The following is an 18666-nucleotide window of genomic DNA, read 5'->3' on the forward strand; positions in this document are numbered from 1 at the left end:
TAGTTTTTCCTCCTTTGTCCTTGATAGAACAAAAAAATGCCAGCTCATTTCATTGTCATCAAACACTTATGCTATATGCTACTTTGTTGAAAATGTTGGAAAAATTTCAGGAAAGGGATAGAACAAGTATCCAAAATGATGGCACATAGCCATGTTATTTTGTTTTTATGCAAAAAAGATACTCAATTATCAATCTTTTCTTACAAGAAAGTGTTCTAACTTTTTTTTCTCCTGATCCGATTTTGAGAAATCATTGTCCAGAAATTCGTTGGGAAACTCTTTCTCCAACACTATGAAGTTTAGGTTGCTTCGTGTTTCACACCAAAATGATCATATCAAATCGACAATTTGTGATTTCTGTAGGTCTTCCCACTCCGTTTCACAAATAATTCTATAGTACAGGCTAAATTTTTAAATAATTAAATTAAATTCAAAGCCCTACAAACGATATCAGCAATCAAAGATTCCAATGCTAGTATAATTTCGTTTTGAGCGACATTTTAATTTCAAAATTGATTTTTCTTCGTTTGATTTTTTACCTGGAACTTAACAATGGTCTCTCTTGTTTTCTACAAATAAAACTTTTCTTCAAGATGAAGCGTTCTTCTTGTGAAATTTCTTTGCGTATTTTTTCAGATTCACCCGTGTATCTCTTGACCTTTTTACTAATGGAACCTTGTCATCAATTTACTAAAGGAAAAGTTTCGTTAATTATATGCATGTTTTCATTAAGCATGTTGTTTGTTTGATATGATTGAGATTTGAAAAAACTTGAAATCAAATTTGGCAGAGCCTGTTTTTCTTTCGTTTGAAGATTTTTACTGCTAAAGTCGCTTACCTAATATCGCCAAAAATATACTATCAAGAATAAGTTTTAATGTATATGATCGGGCAGTGTGGGCCAATTCTTGGATATGCAGTTTATACCTCTCCGGTTCTTAGTACTAATTTTTCAGAACTAGAACTTCTTAGAACTCAAAGTTACCAATGCGACTTGTTCCACTTCTTCCATTTGAGCCTGATTATTGTTTTGTTTATGATCAGGAGCAGTTGAGCACGTGATCGTCTGATGACATTTAGAATGACCTCGCGTTACAAAAAATAATGATGCCGTTTGTGTACTTTTTTCTGTATATAAAGAGTGTGAAGGGCGATATTGAATTAAAGCATCAGGGTCACAAGGAAGCAATAATATATAATCTATTTATTTACTATCAATTGACAAAAATAACAAAAAATTGAAACTTGCATCATTCACTCAAACCAATTATTTCTACTAATATTTGAGTCGATCGCAAAGTATTTGAGAAATACAGAAAAATTCAGAATTTCAGTAGAGTACTTTAGGTAAAATTTTTCTTTGATTAGAGGGAGGGGGTTTAATTCACAGTTAAGTTTAAAATAAATTGAGGGGATGGGGGATAATCAGCGCCAAATATCAGGGTTATGGAGCAACCAAGGTTTCTATAAACTTGTAATCTGTTCAACAAAAATAACGTTGATTTGAAAAACAAGCACAAGGAACACCACGTTGAGACCCGGGTCCAAACGGGACGGTCAACTTATATAATCTTACAATATTTCAGATCTCGGGACTATTAATAAATACCCATGAACGTCTGAAGTTCTTACCAGCATTACAAGCAACTACCATTACCGAATTTTTTTATGTTGCGTGATACATGGTCTGAGGAAACGATTTCGTTTTGGCCGAAAAATTTGCGGGGTTATAGGGTGCAGGGATAAAAAAATATATGAAGTTGAAATATGGGGTCTTACTGAATCGGTCTGAAAAGAAGTAGAACATAGTGTTCATGCTTATACTGAATCCTTTTAATTATGGTCTAAGTCACAGCCACTGTGCGTGGGATTAGCTCCGTGCCGACAGAAGCTTGTAATCAAAAATGCGTCACCCGCTAATACCGACTGCTACCTTGAGAGATGGTAAAAAGTAATCGTCATTTGCAAGGATCTTTCAAGATAATCCTCTAAGTTTGACTGAGATTCGTCTGGCAATTCTGACCGAGCCACTGTTATCTTAGTGCTCGAAAAAGTTATATCTGCCGTTTTCATTGAACTTGCCTTTTCTAACTGTAAGATACCAACAGACTCTACTTTTATCTTGACTTCTATTCAACGACATCATACCGACTGCAGCAGTTAGGAAATGGAGGGAGGGGAAGAGTCTCAAGTCTTGATCACTACTTCTCCAGTGAAATACGTCTTGGGTGGCTAATCAGTACTGATCACGTGTCATTTCAAGTCGTTCGTGCTGATTAAGACTTGACGTTCAGTCCGGGGGGGGGGGGGGGGAGGGGAGGATTGGTGGGTAAATTGGGCAATTATCGGCAAACACTCTGGCAAGACTCTTGTATTTGATTATATGTCATCATCTTGCAAGAATCTTACGAGATATAAACAGATGACCGTCCCTATTCGTCTAGTGACCGGTGGTTCGGGTGTACATTTAAATCTCGTGAACATCAAAACACCATTTGCACAATACTGTGTAGCAATTAAGTCTTGATTGCAGGAGTTATATAAGTAGGTTTAATTTCTGTCTCAACATGATGATAATTCAAGATTTGAAAGGTAAAAGTTCGTTCTCACTTTCTTGTTAAAATCCCTATATGATAAGATGCTTCCAGAAATTAATGAGCCATGATGAGCCCAATCAAGTCAGAAACCAGTCATGATCAGAGTCATCCAGACTGTAACGGTTCATGCATGATCGAGCGCTAGTAAATCCGTTACCAGTTTGATCACAAATTAGGACTTCAGCCTGCGTTTGTTCACTTTAAGCGCTGTGATGTCGCAGGGAGTAGACCGTGCGAGCTAGATCAACCCTGTCCAGTAGAACAGCAGCAGCCGCAGCAAGGGTTGGACTTGGACTTGAAGAGTGAGAGTGCAAAACTGCGGAAGACAGAGTTGAAGAGAAGGTAGACGTAGTAGTTGCTGATGAAGTTTCCGTTGAATATGAGCATGGACAAATCGAACAACACATCGTGAACTGGGTTGTTTATTGTTGACTCCAGGTAGAACGATTGCCATGCTGTACATACACAAAAACTCGTTTAATTATTCATACATAAAAGGGAGGTTTAGGTATAGTGTAAATATTGTTCCGACCTCTGTCATTCAGGAAGATTTGATGCAAAAAAATTATATTCCAAAGTTTAAATGTTATAACTTGGTATGAAAACTTAGTTTTGATTTTAGATCTAGTTTAACGGACTTAAGGCTGCGGTAGGTTTGAGGCTTGTTCAAAAGAGACTGATAATTACCAGCAGAGCTCTTCTACCGATCCCCAAGTGCAATTCAGTAGTGGACAATTTGAGAGTTGTAAGTCGTCTGTATAATTCTGATTCGTTTTCTGACTGACCTGACAATTGCTTTTTTGGCTACCCGGGTTGAACACCATAAAAGAATCTTTGTAATCATACATGATATTCGTAAGCCATATATGATTCATACTAATCATACTTTATGTTGGGGGTGGTGGGGGGGGGGGGGGGGTATATTGTATTACCTGCCATTGCAGTGTATGGTGTGATGAACACGATGAATCCAATGCTGATGATGAAGAGTGCGTAGGTGGCATTCTCAGTTGAACTCTTCCTCCTCTGGCTCCCCCTACCCCCAGTACTGTTCGACCCAGTCATATTTCTTCTCAGGGTACGGTGCCCAACTCCAGAGCTAAAAGTTTGCAGTCGACTCAAGTTAAGTTTCTTATAACTGGTGCTTGGTCTTCGTTGTCCGAGGGCTATTCTGTCAGACTGGTTACAGGAACGGGGGGTACCACAGCAGGCCGGGTTACTGGAGGAGGGAACATGCAAGGAGATGGAAACAGATTCATGGGTCGTGGATTCGTTTGGACTATTAGGAGCCGCTTTTTCGTCTCCTAACTGATGGGAATTAGTGGTGAGGATGAGAGAAGGGTTGTTGGAACTAGTGTTTGAATGTTCATTTCCAGTATCCCTACTTCTACTAAACCATCTAAAATGAACAGCAGCAATGACGAAACAGGCGATCAACGAAATATCCAGTGGGTTTAGCCGACAATGGTTTAGCCGACAAGGGTTTAGCCGACAACTAAAAATGAGAACTTAAACCAACAAGCCTACCGCACACCAATTGCAATGATTAGAGGAACTAGTGATATTTTGATCAATCAGATTTGCCCTACAATCAGAATTAAGATGTCGGCTAAATTTCTCAATTTTTCTTTGTCGCTAAATCCTTTGTCGGCCAATATTCCAGTCACCCGCGTAACATTCAGATGGGTTATAAACTGATCAGCTATAAGCATGCATGATGAATAGAGCCTAAACGAGAGTATGAGGAGAGAAAAATACAGCAGATTCGCAGGGAAGCGAATTTGAAACATCTTGACAAAATCTGATAATTTTTGGTTAGAAAAAGATATGTACAAACTTCCCCGATATTTCCCTATATTTCAAGAAATTATGAATTTTACCAAGATCTTACTCTGACAAAATTTATAATGAGAACTAGCCTAAGATTAGCTAAGGTATCCTATTTTACCGAGAAAAAAAAATACTTTTCACTGGTTTGTTTCACTAGGTAACCCTGAACCTAGACTCGGATAATAATATACAGATCACAACAATCTTTTAACTAGAGAAGAAGAAAAGTTGCTAATATTACCTTTAAGTACGTGCACATCTTTTTCTATCTGATCTGAAGAGTCAATCAGGCCAGGGAAAAACTATCTTCGGGCCAAACAAGTCTTATCCTATTGTACTCGATAATAAATATTTTCTAAGATCTTGCCTTGATGCCGTATCTTGCATTGATGCCGTCTCCTGTGATGCCGTATCTTTTATTATGTAGGGCCTCACGAAATTCTTAAAAAGTTGTCTCGAAAGACCACTAAGAGGATGCATCGTCTTGTGAGAAGACAACAATCAGATCTTACGATCTTCTTTAGATAAAACTAAACTTCGTCTGATCAGAAATTATACGATAACAATTCGTGGTCTCCGATCTTATGTATGAAAAATTGTTCTTATCAGATCATACAAAATGAAAATTCTTCAAATCAGATCTCACGCAATGGAATTTATGCTTGATCATATCTGACAAGCTAGAAATCCTACTTATCAACTTTTTTGACTCTCGGGGTAGAAGTTGAATGGTTAGCTTGCAAGAATTTGCAAGTTTCTTGCAAGCTCTTACAAATTAAGCATTCGACCTACAAGTCTCACAAGTTAACCATTTGGCTTACAAGTTCTTGCAAGTTAACTATTCGGCTTAGGACTTCTTACAAGTAAACTATTTGGCTTAAAATATGTTCCTACATAAGATCATGGAAAATAAATTCTTGAAAGGTACTCTTTATGCTCTCTCGAATATTTAAGCTAAAAAACTTTGCGAGAGTTTGTAGTAAACAGATGTTTCAGATTAATGACATTTAATTCTGGAAATTTGCGAATTGGCATCATAAAATTTTTCAAAAAGTATAAAAAATGAAGGGTAAACTGTTTGAGAAATTCTGTCGTTTGAAGATGAAAATTCAATCAAATTCAAAGAGATTAAAGAACTATAGAAACGTTTTTTTAAAAGCATTCGGGAAGAAACTTATTGAGATCTACTAATTATTAATCGAATTGGAAAAAGACCCCTTCAGTTAATAAAATTGAGAAGCAACGTTTTCTCAACTTAGGTTGCTTTATATTTTGTAATCCAAACTGAGCAACTGACTCCCACGCACTTTCTACGGTAAATGACAGAATGTTATATTGAACTAACCAATGAGAGTTGAGCTCAACCGGAACAAACTTGCACGAAACTTGCAATTTAGCCGTTCGACTTGCAGGTTTTTACAAGTTAACCATTCGACTTTCAAGTTCTTACAAGTTAATCATTCGGTCTCGTTAAAACAACAGACGTTTGTCGTTAACCATTTGGTCTCGTTAAAGTATTAAACGTTTGTCGTCGCCATTTTTCGTTATCACCGTCAGAGCACTAACCATTGTGAAAATCGAAGTCTGTACAAAAAATGTCTTCTGTATTGTCAATATAACATTTGGTAGCCTGGAACCTGATTTGTAGTTTTGGTATTAGTTTATATCTTCAGCAGACAAAATCAGTACAGACTGGTGCGTTTTAAGAAGAACTGAGTCTAGAGAATTCTTCTAATGTAAGCCATATCACCATAATCTTCTGTTGACACATGCTTCCTTAAACGTGTGGTAAAAAGCAAGAAAACGATCTGATCGAATTTTGCAATAGGAGGCAAGAGTCAAATTTAAAAAGCTCATATCGAAAGGATGTTGTGTTCACCGAAAAAGAACCTCCGGAACGATTCTGTAAGTTCTCACATTTATTGGTTAGTGAAAGTAAATACAAGGTTGAACAAGTATCAGTAATGTTGCACTGATGTATTAGCCTGATTTTTATAAGGAATTCAGCTCAAAATTGTTTTCTATTGAGCGCAGTTGAATCGTGGGCCTTTTAATGAATACCCGTGTTTGAACTACGTGTTTCTCATTCTATACTGAATTAATAACGTCAATCAAAAATAACTGTAATACGACGTTGCGGATCTTTTCCGTCTGTGCCCTCCCCAAAGTACGTTATGGATCCCCCAGTTATAGAGCACGTGCCAATACATGGTAAATCATTATGTAAAAATATGGCACGTGCTTCTGGGGAGTGCAAATAAAATGCACCCACTAAGCTGGGGGGGGGGGGGGGGCAAAAAGGAAAAAATCCAAAGTTTGCCTTGTCCAGAAGATCAAACAAAATTTGGTACTGTTGGCTGAAAAACTGTGTGATTAGTTTTAAAAGTAGGGGGCTCTCGGTACTTTATGTGCCAAACTTTGCAACTATTCCGTATGTTCGGTTTGAAACGTAAGAAATTAGGGATCTATTCTGTTTCGCCCCCCCCCCCCCCAGTGTTTTTTATGACCCCCCAGTTACGAATGATATGGTGTTATATAGCACGTTACTATGTAAGAAAATAGCACGTGCGCCTGGGATCATAAAAGATTTTATGGGGGGGGGGGGGGGTGGCAAAGCAGAATAGATCCGAAATTAGAATGTTATCCATACAAACGATTGAAATTATGTTTACCTTTAAATCAAAATTATGATACCGTTCTATTTGAAGAAATTTCAAACGTAATTCTTGGAAAATTCTTTTTAAAAGATTGTTGACAACAAATAATTTATGTTCGTTCCAAAATGTTACAAAAAAGTTGATCATTTGACTTTTGAACATTCACATGATTCACTGGTTTTTGATATGAGCATAATGGGTTCCTTGTCATTTCTTCTGGTTTGAAAATGAACACACATTAAATCTTTTACATTTACAACCGAACATACAAACGACTTCTGAAATTTGAAAAGAGAGCATACCGACAAAATTGAGGAAAAGAGATTTATGCCCTTTCTTCGTTAATTCAAACAGAAAATCGGAACCGAAGTTTTCTGTAGCAGTGTACAGCAGAGGCACAGAAGAAGGAATTAATGAACAATCGCGTGCATGTCCTCTACGGGGCATAAATAATCTAATCACTAAACGTCCTGGCATTCACTAGCTGCCTGAATTTTGATTTTCATACAACTCGCAGCCGCTCTTAGCAATGTGATACAAGTGTGAAGTGATATACAGCATTTTATGAAGCACATTACACATCATATATAGTTTCTTAGGTTATTATGACAACCCGGTATTACCACCGTAAAAAACTTACCAATCATAAAACGCCATGCAGTGAAGCTTACTAACCATATACAACAGTCATTCAAAATTGGGTTTTTCTAATATACAGTACAGAAGGGGACCTGCAGTATCCAAACACTGTTGCTATGTGCTAAGTTTTATTCACTCGAATTTCTATTTTTCGTCCGTGCACTGAAAGGGGACTTGAACAGTTTTATGGTAACAAATTTTTCATCCATGAAGATACCATAAAAATTGTTCAAAATTTTTCTGTCGGCAAAAAAATAGACGCTCACTAAGATGAAAACTTTATACAAAAGTTAGAGTTAGACAAAAATTTACCCTACACTTTATGAAAAGACGTAATAATTCTGTGTGTGAGGGGGAGAGAGAGGAGGTTTTGTAAAGATTGGCTTTAGTTACATATTTGAGGAATTGTATGACTACTAGGAAATATTGAACGGAGAAAATCCCTGCATAAACAAAATTAGCGGATCGTTTTGGGCTCTTTAAATGTAAAAAAGCTTCTTAGCTTGTCTGGTTAATATAGTTCACACTAAAGATAGAGCAGCTATAAATTACCTTATTGCAAAAATGCGGCTTTGTTGACTTGGTTTCTTCTCGATGCCAGGTGTTGTGCTATTACATCCTATGTAGGAGTTCTTGGCAGACACGAATCTACGAGGGTGTTTGTCGTTAGAGGTCGCCTGAGGAGTAACTGCAGGAACCGGTCCGCAGTCCGAACCTCTAACCCCAGATCTGTACAGAGTTTTTCCCTGGGTTCCAGGGGAGGGGAGGGAAAATGAGGACGAGGCGGGCTTTGGGTGGGTCATGTTAGGCAGTTGAGTGTGGCCTTGAGACATAGAGTGTTTGAGGGGGTGGTCCACGGGCGAAGCGGGTTCCACAACACATACAACTGAGGTGTTTGAGGAACCGTTTGTTGATGTTTGAACAGATGTTGATCTGAGAAGCGTATCATTTTGGGCGATTACAGTTTTATCATCGTCATCGTCATCAACATCACAATCAATGACACCACTGGCATTTTCAAGGTTTGTCAAGGGTACGCCTGTGCTGTAACGCTTGGAGGCTGGTCCATCGACAGTTGATGAAAATGTGAATGTTTGATTATTTTCTTTGTTTGTCTGGTAGTCAGGTGGCGTGGTAGGTGGAGTGTCCAACCTGACCTGACCCAGGATTGGTGGATGGGTTACACATATCACATTAGCTGCTCGGGTTGTGTTCTCAATTCTAAAGAAAAGGGTTTTAAGAAAAGGTTGAGGTGGTGGAAATATGAACCAGTTGATACAGACAAAAATTGGCCGTGATCAGACAATCCAGACAAAAGTGTAGACCAGACCATGTTTTTCACATCTCGAAAGGTACCCCAAGACAATAATTATCAAATAACATTTTGTCCACCTCACCCCGGGTAGTAGCTGGTAGTGTAGGAGTCATGAAGCCCCATTGTACAGAGCGTTGAATGCTTACATGAACTCAAGTATGTCCCAAGCTGATGTGCTGACGTTCTAAACTTTATTGAAGAGAGTCACCCGAGCTGAAAATGGACAATCTGCTCTTGAATCCAAACCATAGGGGTAAAAACGCAATATAATCTGATCAAAAACGAGCGATTGCACTACGATTGCTGGAAAAAAAGAGTGCCGGCCAGATAGTTTGCTCAGAGATAGTTTTGAGCTCAATTGAGTCTGATAAGATGAGATTTCATGTTACTGAAAGCGTTATTGGAAGCAGGATTGAGAAAACTTTATTCCGATTAGAGTACCTTCATGTACATCACAAACTCTGCTCAGAGACTAATTCATAAAAACAAAAAAGCTTCATAAATCTCGTAATAAAAATGGTCCGATCAGTGATGACTTTCGAGCGCACTTGAGCCATAAGAGCCTAATTTTGAACACACTGAAAGCGCTGATTTTTGAAGTAATTGAACATACTACGAAAATACATTACGTGGCAGATGCTGAAATCAGTGACAAAGCGTAAATAAATTGAAACAAAATTGGCCAAATCCTTGATGCGAATTGTGGTGACAGTAAGAATGCTTGAATGGCGGCTAATCCCCTCAAATCGAAGGACTAGAGTAGAGTCGGCGATGAGATCAAAAGATTAGAATCAATAATTTGCCACCATCTTACGCAAACTTAAAATGCGAAAACTACCGACAGAAATATCAGTGTTTGAGCTTACCACCGTTCTTTGCACTCAATTATTTTCCGGGTCTATATTCAGGTGTTCGGAAAACAACGACCATGCTGAGTATATATAATCAATACGATGTGGTCTTAAAGATCCAAACTCATCGTCACTTTTTTCCACGCCGTCACCGGTCCCCGCGGTTACTAACCGCGATAATAAACAAGTTAATTGTCTCATTGGTCTAGAAAGCCTAATTGGTCTTGACTTCGCGATATTTCCTTGCAATGCTAATTGTTGGATTAAGAAATCAGTCAGCAGTTTTGCAACTACCCATATCACTGAACAAAATTGAGCAAAAAGGTTTCAACTTAACTGAAAACTCAAAATAAAGGAGCTGGTTAGCGTTTAACTATGAATACAAGTGCCGAAAACCACTTTTTTTACGACCAACGTAACCATTTTTCATTACGAACTGAAAACCTAAACTTTGGCCTTCGTACCGCAAAAAAAAACAGTTTGATCAAATGATAGTCCTATAGAGGATAAATTTTCTATTGGACTGTCTGATCAACGATCATTTTGCCTACAACAACTGAAGTGCAGCCCAGTTGTGACACGATTGAAGGTATCAAGCTCTTTGATAAAAATCAAGCATATTCCGCGTATCCTTTAGAATAATAGAAGAGTTTATTTTCTCAGGACTTCTAAACTAAGTGTGCTAAAAACTCTTTTTCAGTGCTGCGCAAGATTAATTTGGTGTTTCTTCTATGAGCCACCAAACAATCTACCATTTTGCATGAAATAACGGTCTCTCAAATGAAATAAGAAAAATGTCCAAAATTTGATAAACCTTAGATCATGTTGCTAATAACTCAAAACCAAGCAATTTCTTTTTAGCTTTCTTTCCACGTGAAAAAGTTTTGACAATTTCCGATTATGTTCTGCAAAAATTTTTATTTTGAAATTATCTCAATGCAACAAACCTTACAGAATTATTTTTTGGGCAAAATTGAAAATTAAATTCAATTAATTGTAATACAGAAAATTTAACAAAATTTTTCTGATCAGGCCCATCAATTTTGTTACGCCTGCTGAGTAAGTGAAGCAAACTATGTCTAAGCCGGCCCTGGTGATGAGCGGATTTGCAAAAATCTTGCAAGATGATTCAAAACTTGTAGGATTCATGCACGAATCTTGCAAGATACCAATTGAGGCAAAAAATAAATCAGGGTTCAAATGTTTTCAAACATATTTGAAGCAAATTTTTGTTTTTTAAACAAGTCACAAAACTGAAATCAATAAAAAATGTTTGGCTCGGATTCGAACTCTTGCAAGAATCTTGCATGAATCCTGCAAATATTTAAAATTCGAAAAAATTGTTTGAGTATTTTTGGGAGCTACAATGATTTCACTGTAACAAGAATTTTGATCAGCAGAATTGATTCAAATTGATTTCCTCTCCTAAATAATTTTCGAATGTGAAATCTTGCATGAATCCTTCAAGTTTTTTTCAAGATTTTGATTTCAAATTCATTTTTCCGACAAATAGCTAGAAAAATCTCGAGCCATCCAAATCCTTCCTTTTTAACTTCAATTTACCCAATGAACGACGAAACCTCTTTTATTTTCTCTCTCTTAAGTTTTCACACACAATAGTTATAGTGAAACCAACAGTCGGAACGTATTTTGATATTTTGCAAAAAACACCACACCAATCTAATTGTACCACACAATCTGCCTTCAAATTTTGTTGTCTCAGAGAATCTCATGATTTGAAGTAGTAACGAATTTGCGTAGCACACAAAGAAACTTCCATAATGGACTGAACAAATGGTGGTCAGAGATCAATTTGGTCTCAGACATTTTGATCCTAATTAACAGTAAAAGGTTGAATTCTTTTCTAAATGGCTCGGCAGAAAAATTATAAATTATTTTGGCAATTGATTGACTCATTTGAGGCTATACAGTTGTTGTGAAACTTAAAATGAGTCAATTGCAATTGTTTTGATATACAATAATTAAAACAGTTTTACATGTACTTCAAAAATCCGAAAGCATTTTATTACCGAAGTCATAATTACGATTCATTAGAAGTCGGAGGAGAACTTTTTTTAATGAAATGGAAGTGATGCCACTGTTGTGTTTTTGCTTTCTCGGCTGGCCGCGAACATAAGAAACAGATATCAAGGTAAATTGTATAAGGCATGGACAAGGATTAATGTAAACCTGGGAATGTAGCTATTTTAGACAAAAAAGGAAATAATGCAACTAAAAAGGCAGTTTCTCGATAAGAGCGGGAAAGTATTTGACAAATAAACAAATAAAACCAAAATTGGACGGATAAACCAATGGGTGGCACCCGATTTGTAGACATTTTGATTTTTACTTAATTTTTTTTTGCAGAAGCGCCATGTTGAATGCCATATATGTTCCCAAAACGCGTTCAGAACGCAAAATTGTCAAATTTATTGGCATCTAGCAAACCGTCAAAATGCAATCAGATAGAACCTTAACTGCTCAATTTTTCTTTTACTTAAAGTATATAGCAGATGGGACTTTTCCTTAACAAAATTAGGTGACAAGTAAAAAGAAAAAGTAATTAGACCAAATTCAAAAATCTATCAACATATTTTAAACCAAATAATTTCAAACGTCTTTAAAATCATTGGCTTTTAACAAAAAAAATCTCGATAAATTTACTATGAAGTCATTAAGAAATTGGTAGGACCCGTATTTGGTTAGACTAAGCCTACGGACTAAAGATACAGAAAAGCTCAAGAAGATACAAACTATCTGCGAAAACACAAAACATTGAGGCCCTTAAAATCATTAGCTACTATCTAAATGTTGTTTTTTTTATTTCAATTGTTATCTACACTAATTGAGATAAAAATTATACTGAACAAGTAAATAAGTTCACTTGGGCCTCATTTGAAAATCATTGGGCGCTGTTATTATGTGAACGTTGTAAAAGAAGAGAAAAAAAACAAAAACATTGACCACTCACAAAATATTTATGAAAACGCATATTTTCCCAGAAACAAAACATCAGTTGCGACATAATATCAATAGAAAGTTTAATTTTTGAACTGCATGGAGTTGGATGAGACCTCTCATGATGAGAATTAGTTACAAGTTGACAAAAAACAAATGTTTAGAAAAAACAATACAAATAACAGAATACGAAAAAAATTTAAAAAAAGAAAATGATTAACATCGTAAATTTTTGGAAAATTCGCTATGATCTAATTGCATAGTTTAGTATCATTCAACCAATCCTCAATAAGAAGCTTTTGAGGCCTCTCGGTACTCTACGACTACATAAACATTAAAAAAACAGCAAAAACAGCGAATCCTAAAAAAATGAGACAAAATTGTCGAAGCTTTAAAAAATTGTATTTTTCCGTACAAACAATTCTATCTGTATGTACTTTTTCAACAAAAATTTAATTTTTCTTTCTTTAACTATAAGACTTCAAAAATCAACAAATATGAACAAAATTTTTAAAACCACGAAATCTTTGAGAAAACCTGTAGTATCAAGGACATTAAAATCAATAGCTTGCAACGGAAGTCAATAAATACGCTACGTCATGTCTCGAAGGGAAGAAAATGATGTCTGTCGTTGACCAATCCAATCAGCAGGAAAACATCAGAATAAGTCTTATGACTATGAAACAATAACAAATACCGACAAAAACCAAAAAAAAAACATTATGAAAGTGCGAGAAGAGAGTGTCGAAGCCATTTAATCCAAAAGCTTTTCTCTGAAAACTTCATCATGATTTTTTTAACGTCTTCCATAGGCCAATGGGAACTATCAATGTTAAGATAATGCGATAAGATTCCAAAGGTAAATAAATTTACGAAAATAAAAAAGACTGTATATGGAAACTCGTCGCATTGAAGTCATAAAGCCAATAATTCAATATAAAACTAGCCAGATTATTTTGGTTGCAGTACTAAAAACGTGGATTTTGTCATTACTGAGACTGACTTAGAGTTCGGAATAATATCTTTAACATCGGCTAACAGTAAAAAAAAATAATTTTTTTTATGACTTAATAGCCCTAAGCTGTCCAAACAGAGCACTAGATAGGTTCACATAATGCTCATTAGGACACAATTGCACTTTTAGACAATGTGTCTATGGCATAGGATTTCAAAAATGCAGTTAAATCCCAAAAATAAAGTCAAAATTTCATTAAAATTTACGAACACTCAGTGTTGAAGCCAAAATAAAATATGAGCGATTCCTTGAAAGCTATTTTTCTATTCATTGGCCATCATTGGAATGTATGTAAAATTTGTCATTAACAGAACCTCGACATGAAGTGGACTATTTTCTTAGTGACTTAAAAAATTATATTAAAAATTTTCTAAGAAAACAGCTCCCAAATAGAATTCGAATTTTTTTATAGTAAATTTCATTGTGAGACCGGAACTAGTCTTTTTCATTGCCTTTCGTCTATTAGGAACACCAAATTGATGCATTTTGTAGCGTGAAAGGTAATTTTGAACAAAATTTTTAGTGGAAGAAATGTTAATTCGAACAAAAATTACGCTAAAAGTGTACAAAAGTGAACCAAATATCCCGTGTTCACATGAAACTTTAAACCTCGATAACCCCTCAATAAAGCGGAATTCGAAATCTTTTTAATTTAGAATTCTATGCTGGACGAGCTTTTTGATGATACAACTCACATTTCTCTACGATGCATATATCGATCGGCCAAAATTACCTGAACAAAAAAAACCCATTTGAGTATATAGTTCCTTCCCCAACAAGCGGGGTCGGAACAATAACTTGAAGCGATTTTTGGAGCTATCATCATAACAACCATTATGTGGTTTCCTGTAAGACCTTTTCACGACAAGGGTATGTATATTTTAGACATACAACAATGTGTTAAGATTCTTAGTTAGCCCATATGTGCTGAGATTGATTTAGTTTAACTCTCCTTATAATCTCAACTAGAATAATATCAGTAATGCTCGAACTTGTTTAGCGCGTCTGCCTCTAAAACTCTGTTAGGTATCTTTTATATTCAACTAAACTGAGCAGTGTTGAAAAACAAGAAAAACCATAGCAAAAATGTGCATTAATCTATTTGGCTACACGAAAAGAAAAGTTTTCTTCAAATGAATTTAAACTAAAATTTTACCACTTGATCTTGTAACTAAAACTAACTTCCACCAATCATTTAAATTCAGCAATATTTATTCAGCTAGTATCAATTTGACACGACATAACCAGCTTAAACCAACTGCGAACAGATCTTGCTTACTTAAATTGTGTATGTATTCTGATTCACATAGTTCCCATTTGCAACATACCTATTCAACACATCAACTTAGATTTTTTCGAAAAACTTTAGTCCTACCTCTGTTGCATACAAAATATTTCAACCGTAGCATAACGTTGAGAATACATGGTTTTTAAACATAACACAATTGACGTTGACTTGTTTTTTGGAAGGCTGAGCGCGAGAAATATGTTATGCTAAAGATTTCAATTAGTTTGAATTGCGAATCTATCGTTTTCTCGATTGATAACATCTTAATTAGAGTGATTTCTTAGCGAAATTTAATAAAGTTCAACTTTCCGAAGTTAGGGTTCAATCAACTTTCTTCTCCGAGATGGCATTGTTTATACTTGTTTGCAAAACTGCTGGAAGTTTTACAGAATTAAAGACTCTTTTGTAGTCGTCAAATAAAAAATATTCGTTCAGGAGGATTTCTGTCAAATGATTCATGCAGACAAATAACACAAGCAACTGCGAAAACAGATGCTCGTGGTCCAGTACTGTCTATCTTTACAAAACTTAGAATGAAATTTAACACTAATACATTTTAGTGCTAATCTATTTAATATAATATCAAAAACAACAGACAGTTCTCAGCATTTTACGGAGCGCATTTTTAATGAAAAGATGAAGATAGAAATGCTAAAGCAGGAAGGTTGGAATTGTCGCTATAAATAAAAGAGCCAAATAAGATATTCAAACTATGCCCTAAGCAAATACCACGCACAAGCAAAGCAGCGCCAATTGAGCTGCCTAACATTTGTTGAGTCAATTAAAAAGTTGAAATACCGCGCAAAATAGGCAATGAACATTGTGATAGCTGAGGACCAGAAACTCTCTGGCTGATTTTTAATGCCGATTTATTTTTTGGGGTGTAATGCTGTTCTTATTTTTGCTATATTTTGTTTTCTATTATCTGCAATATAACAAAAAGAAAACCAAACAATGAAGCTCGGTAAAGTTCGTTCGCACATATTGTTCCGACACCCTCATCCACCTTTTTAATTAACTGTCTACCAAATGAGGAATGGATAGAAAAAATATCGTTCAACAAACAACTAAATAAACTAAGTAGAAAAACATTGCTGGATTAGAGGACCAATGAGATTTGCCATTAATGAGAATACTAGGCAAGACAAACACTTAAATCAAATAATAGCCAACTTTAATTACGACGAAAACTCGATGTCTATATTTAAAAAAAAATTTAATAAGGAATCAGATAAATTTGAAATTAACAATGTACCTGAATTAATCTGAATTTCATTAGAAAAGATACGAGACCTGTTAACAATGAGAATTGGTAACAGGTAAAAAAATAAGAACTAAATGTGTAAAGTTCACATATACAATTACATTTTTGAAAACAACCATTTTCAAAATCAATTGAAACCAATACGTATCAACTCTGCTCCATGAAATGCTTAATTTAAACTTCATGGGAAGCAATTAAGACCTGTCATTATCCACAATATGCCCGAAGACAACAAAATAACAAAAAAATCAAATAAATTAACAGGGAAGCGTTGCTGCAACCGTTAAAAACATAACTATTCTTGAAAAAATTTAAAAATTTTTATTGCGCATTTTTTCAACGCAATTTGGGCCACTACAATAGTTAAATAATGTGGCAAGGAGAAAACTCAGAAATGGGCGAATGCCCATTTCTTTACACATTCATAACACATTCTTTATAAAAATGCGTAGTAACAAAGCCAAGAAACCATTAGCGAAAAAAACCACTGAAACAATTGGGTAAAGAGATAGAGGATGCGACTTTTCAAGAGAACAAACCACACAAATGACAGAAGTAACAAAAAATGACAAGATCGAAAATCCATCAATTTTTAAGACAAATATTTTCAAAAAGTCAAATAAACTAAAGGTTTTCAACTTAAAAAAATAAACAGAAAAATTTGCAGTTTATCAGGAAGCTACTTGAGCTCATTATTGACGAGAGTGAATCTGAGTAGACAAAAAAACATCATACGGACAGAACTCAAAATTTCACAAAATTATTTATTAAAACCAGTGTTGAAGTCATTAAAACTATAAAACTTTAGAAAACATTAAAAATTTTAAGTTGAAAAAAATGTCTAGTTTGTCTGCTTTAATCTTTTCTGATTTTGAATATGTCATCTTTGCAAAAGGTCTCTGTGGAAAAGAAATGAAAATGAACCACAAACTTGGTACAGTATCGAAAACTCACGAATTTCTTATGAAAACACAATTTTGAGCTCTAAAGACATCAGCCAAAAAACTGAATCAATACCACAAACATTACTTGGAGCAACAGGAATTTAATGGGCCATGTCAGGAGTGAGGTTAACATGACAATGAGATCAAAAATGGGTAAAATCAAAAAGATTTTCATAAAAAAATAATCAATTGAAATTCATTAAAACTGTTAACTACAAATTAAAATCAGTGAATAGATTCAATTTAACAATCATAGATGCAATTAAAACCTATTTGTTTTACAAAAAAAGGACATATGGCAACAAAAAGAATTGCGAAAAGTGGCAAAATAACAAAAAAAATATAGTTTTTGCAAGATAACGGTTTCGCAGCAGTTGAAATTATAAGTTATTGACTGAAGTGTTTATAATTTTTGTTTTTTGTTCCATGGTCAATTTGATTTGTTCTTATTGTGATAATTCCAAGAAGAAACAATTAACAATTTTGCACTTAGATAAATATGCAAGTTTTTACAAAACTTTATGAAATTTTGTAGTAAGAAAGTCAAGAAAACCTTGGTAAAATGTAAAACCACGGCAAATACTGTTTTCAATTTAACTGGAAAGTATTTTGCCTTGAATGTTTTGAGACTAAGGTACATGATTACCGAATTAAGATAAAAATGGAAAACTTTAAAACTTAAATGAAACTTTTTAAAAAGCAAGTTTTTTCAATTTCACAAGAGGCATTAGATAACAACTGAAGGCGTTATATAGGTTTTTAGCTCTAAAAAAGCCAATTGATTGCCTGATTAATTAGACAATTTATGAGGCTGCAAAAAGAATGACAAATGGGGACAAAAAACGAAATCAATTAAAGTTTACGAAAACACATAGTCAAAGGAAAAATAAATACAAAATTAGCTCTAAAGACAAAAATGTTTAACTTTTGTACTCAATTTGTTGTATATAGAGACTGTCATTAATTGGGCCTCCATTTGAAATCATCGTTGGCAATAATATAGAAAAATTAACAGATTTTGAAAAACGCCGCGCCCCAATAAAAACCTAATAATTATTGATTGTAAGAATACAGGAGGTGTTCAAAACCAGCCTTGATTTGATGCACATCAAACAAAAACAACCTATAGTTCCATTAACTTGCAATATAGACCGAAAGTAGCAAAAGAAATAATTCAGTAAAAAATAATGATGTTTTTTGTTTAATTATTGAGTGAATTTTTCGAAAAACCTGCAAAAAATTTACTTCCAGAGGGCTCAAAAGGAAGTAAAAGTACTGCTAGTGTTTTTGAGGAGTTTTTTAAAACTT

General features: G+C 35.0%; 1 protein-coding gene across 5 annotated transcripts in view; it reads right to left on the reverse strand.

Annotated features, from left to right (window-relative positions):
• Nucleotides 1–2322: 2322 nt before the first annotated feature.
• The window catches only part of LOC142358686 (uncharacterized), a 110498-nt gene continuing 94154 nt past the window's right edge, over nucleotides 2323–18666 (reverse strand). For 4 of the 5 annotated variants that reach the window (XM_075410198.1, XM_075410200.1, XM_075410197.1 and 1 more), the window contains exons 6-8: nucleotides 8276–8944; nucleotides 3530–3996; nucleotides 2323–3052 (exon numbers count right to left, since the gene is read on the reverse strand). In XM_075410198.1, coding sequence (XP_075266313.1) covers nucleotides 2841–3052; nucleotides 3530–3996; nucleotides 8276–8944 — 1348 coding nt within the window. In that variant the 3' untranslated portion in view covers nucleotides 2323–2840. The remainder of the gene's footprint in view (nucleotides 3053–3529; nucleotides 3997–8275; nucleotides 8945–18666) is intronic. The other variant, XM_075410202.1, reaches the window with a different exon arrangement.

The sequence above is a fragment of the Convolutriloba macropyga genome, chromosome 2, assembly GCF_964194025.1.
Source record: "Convolutriloba macropyga chromosome 2, txConMacr16.3, whole genome shotgun sequence".
Lineage (NCBI taxonomy): Eukaryota > Metazoa > Xenacoelomorpha > Acoela > Convolutidae > Convolutriloba > Convolutriloba macropyga.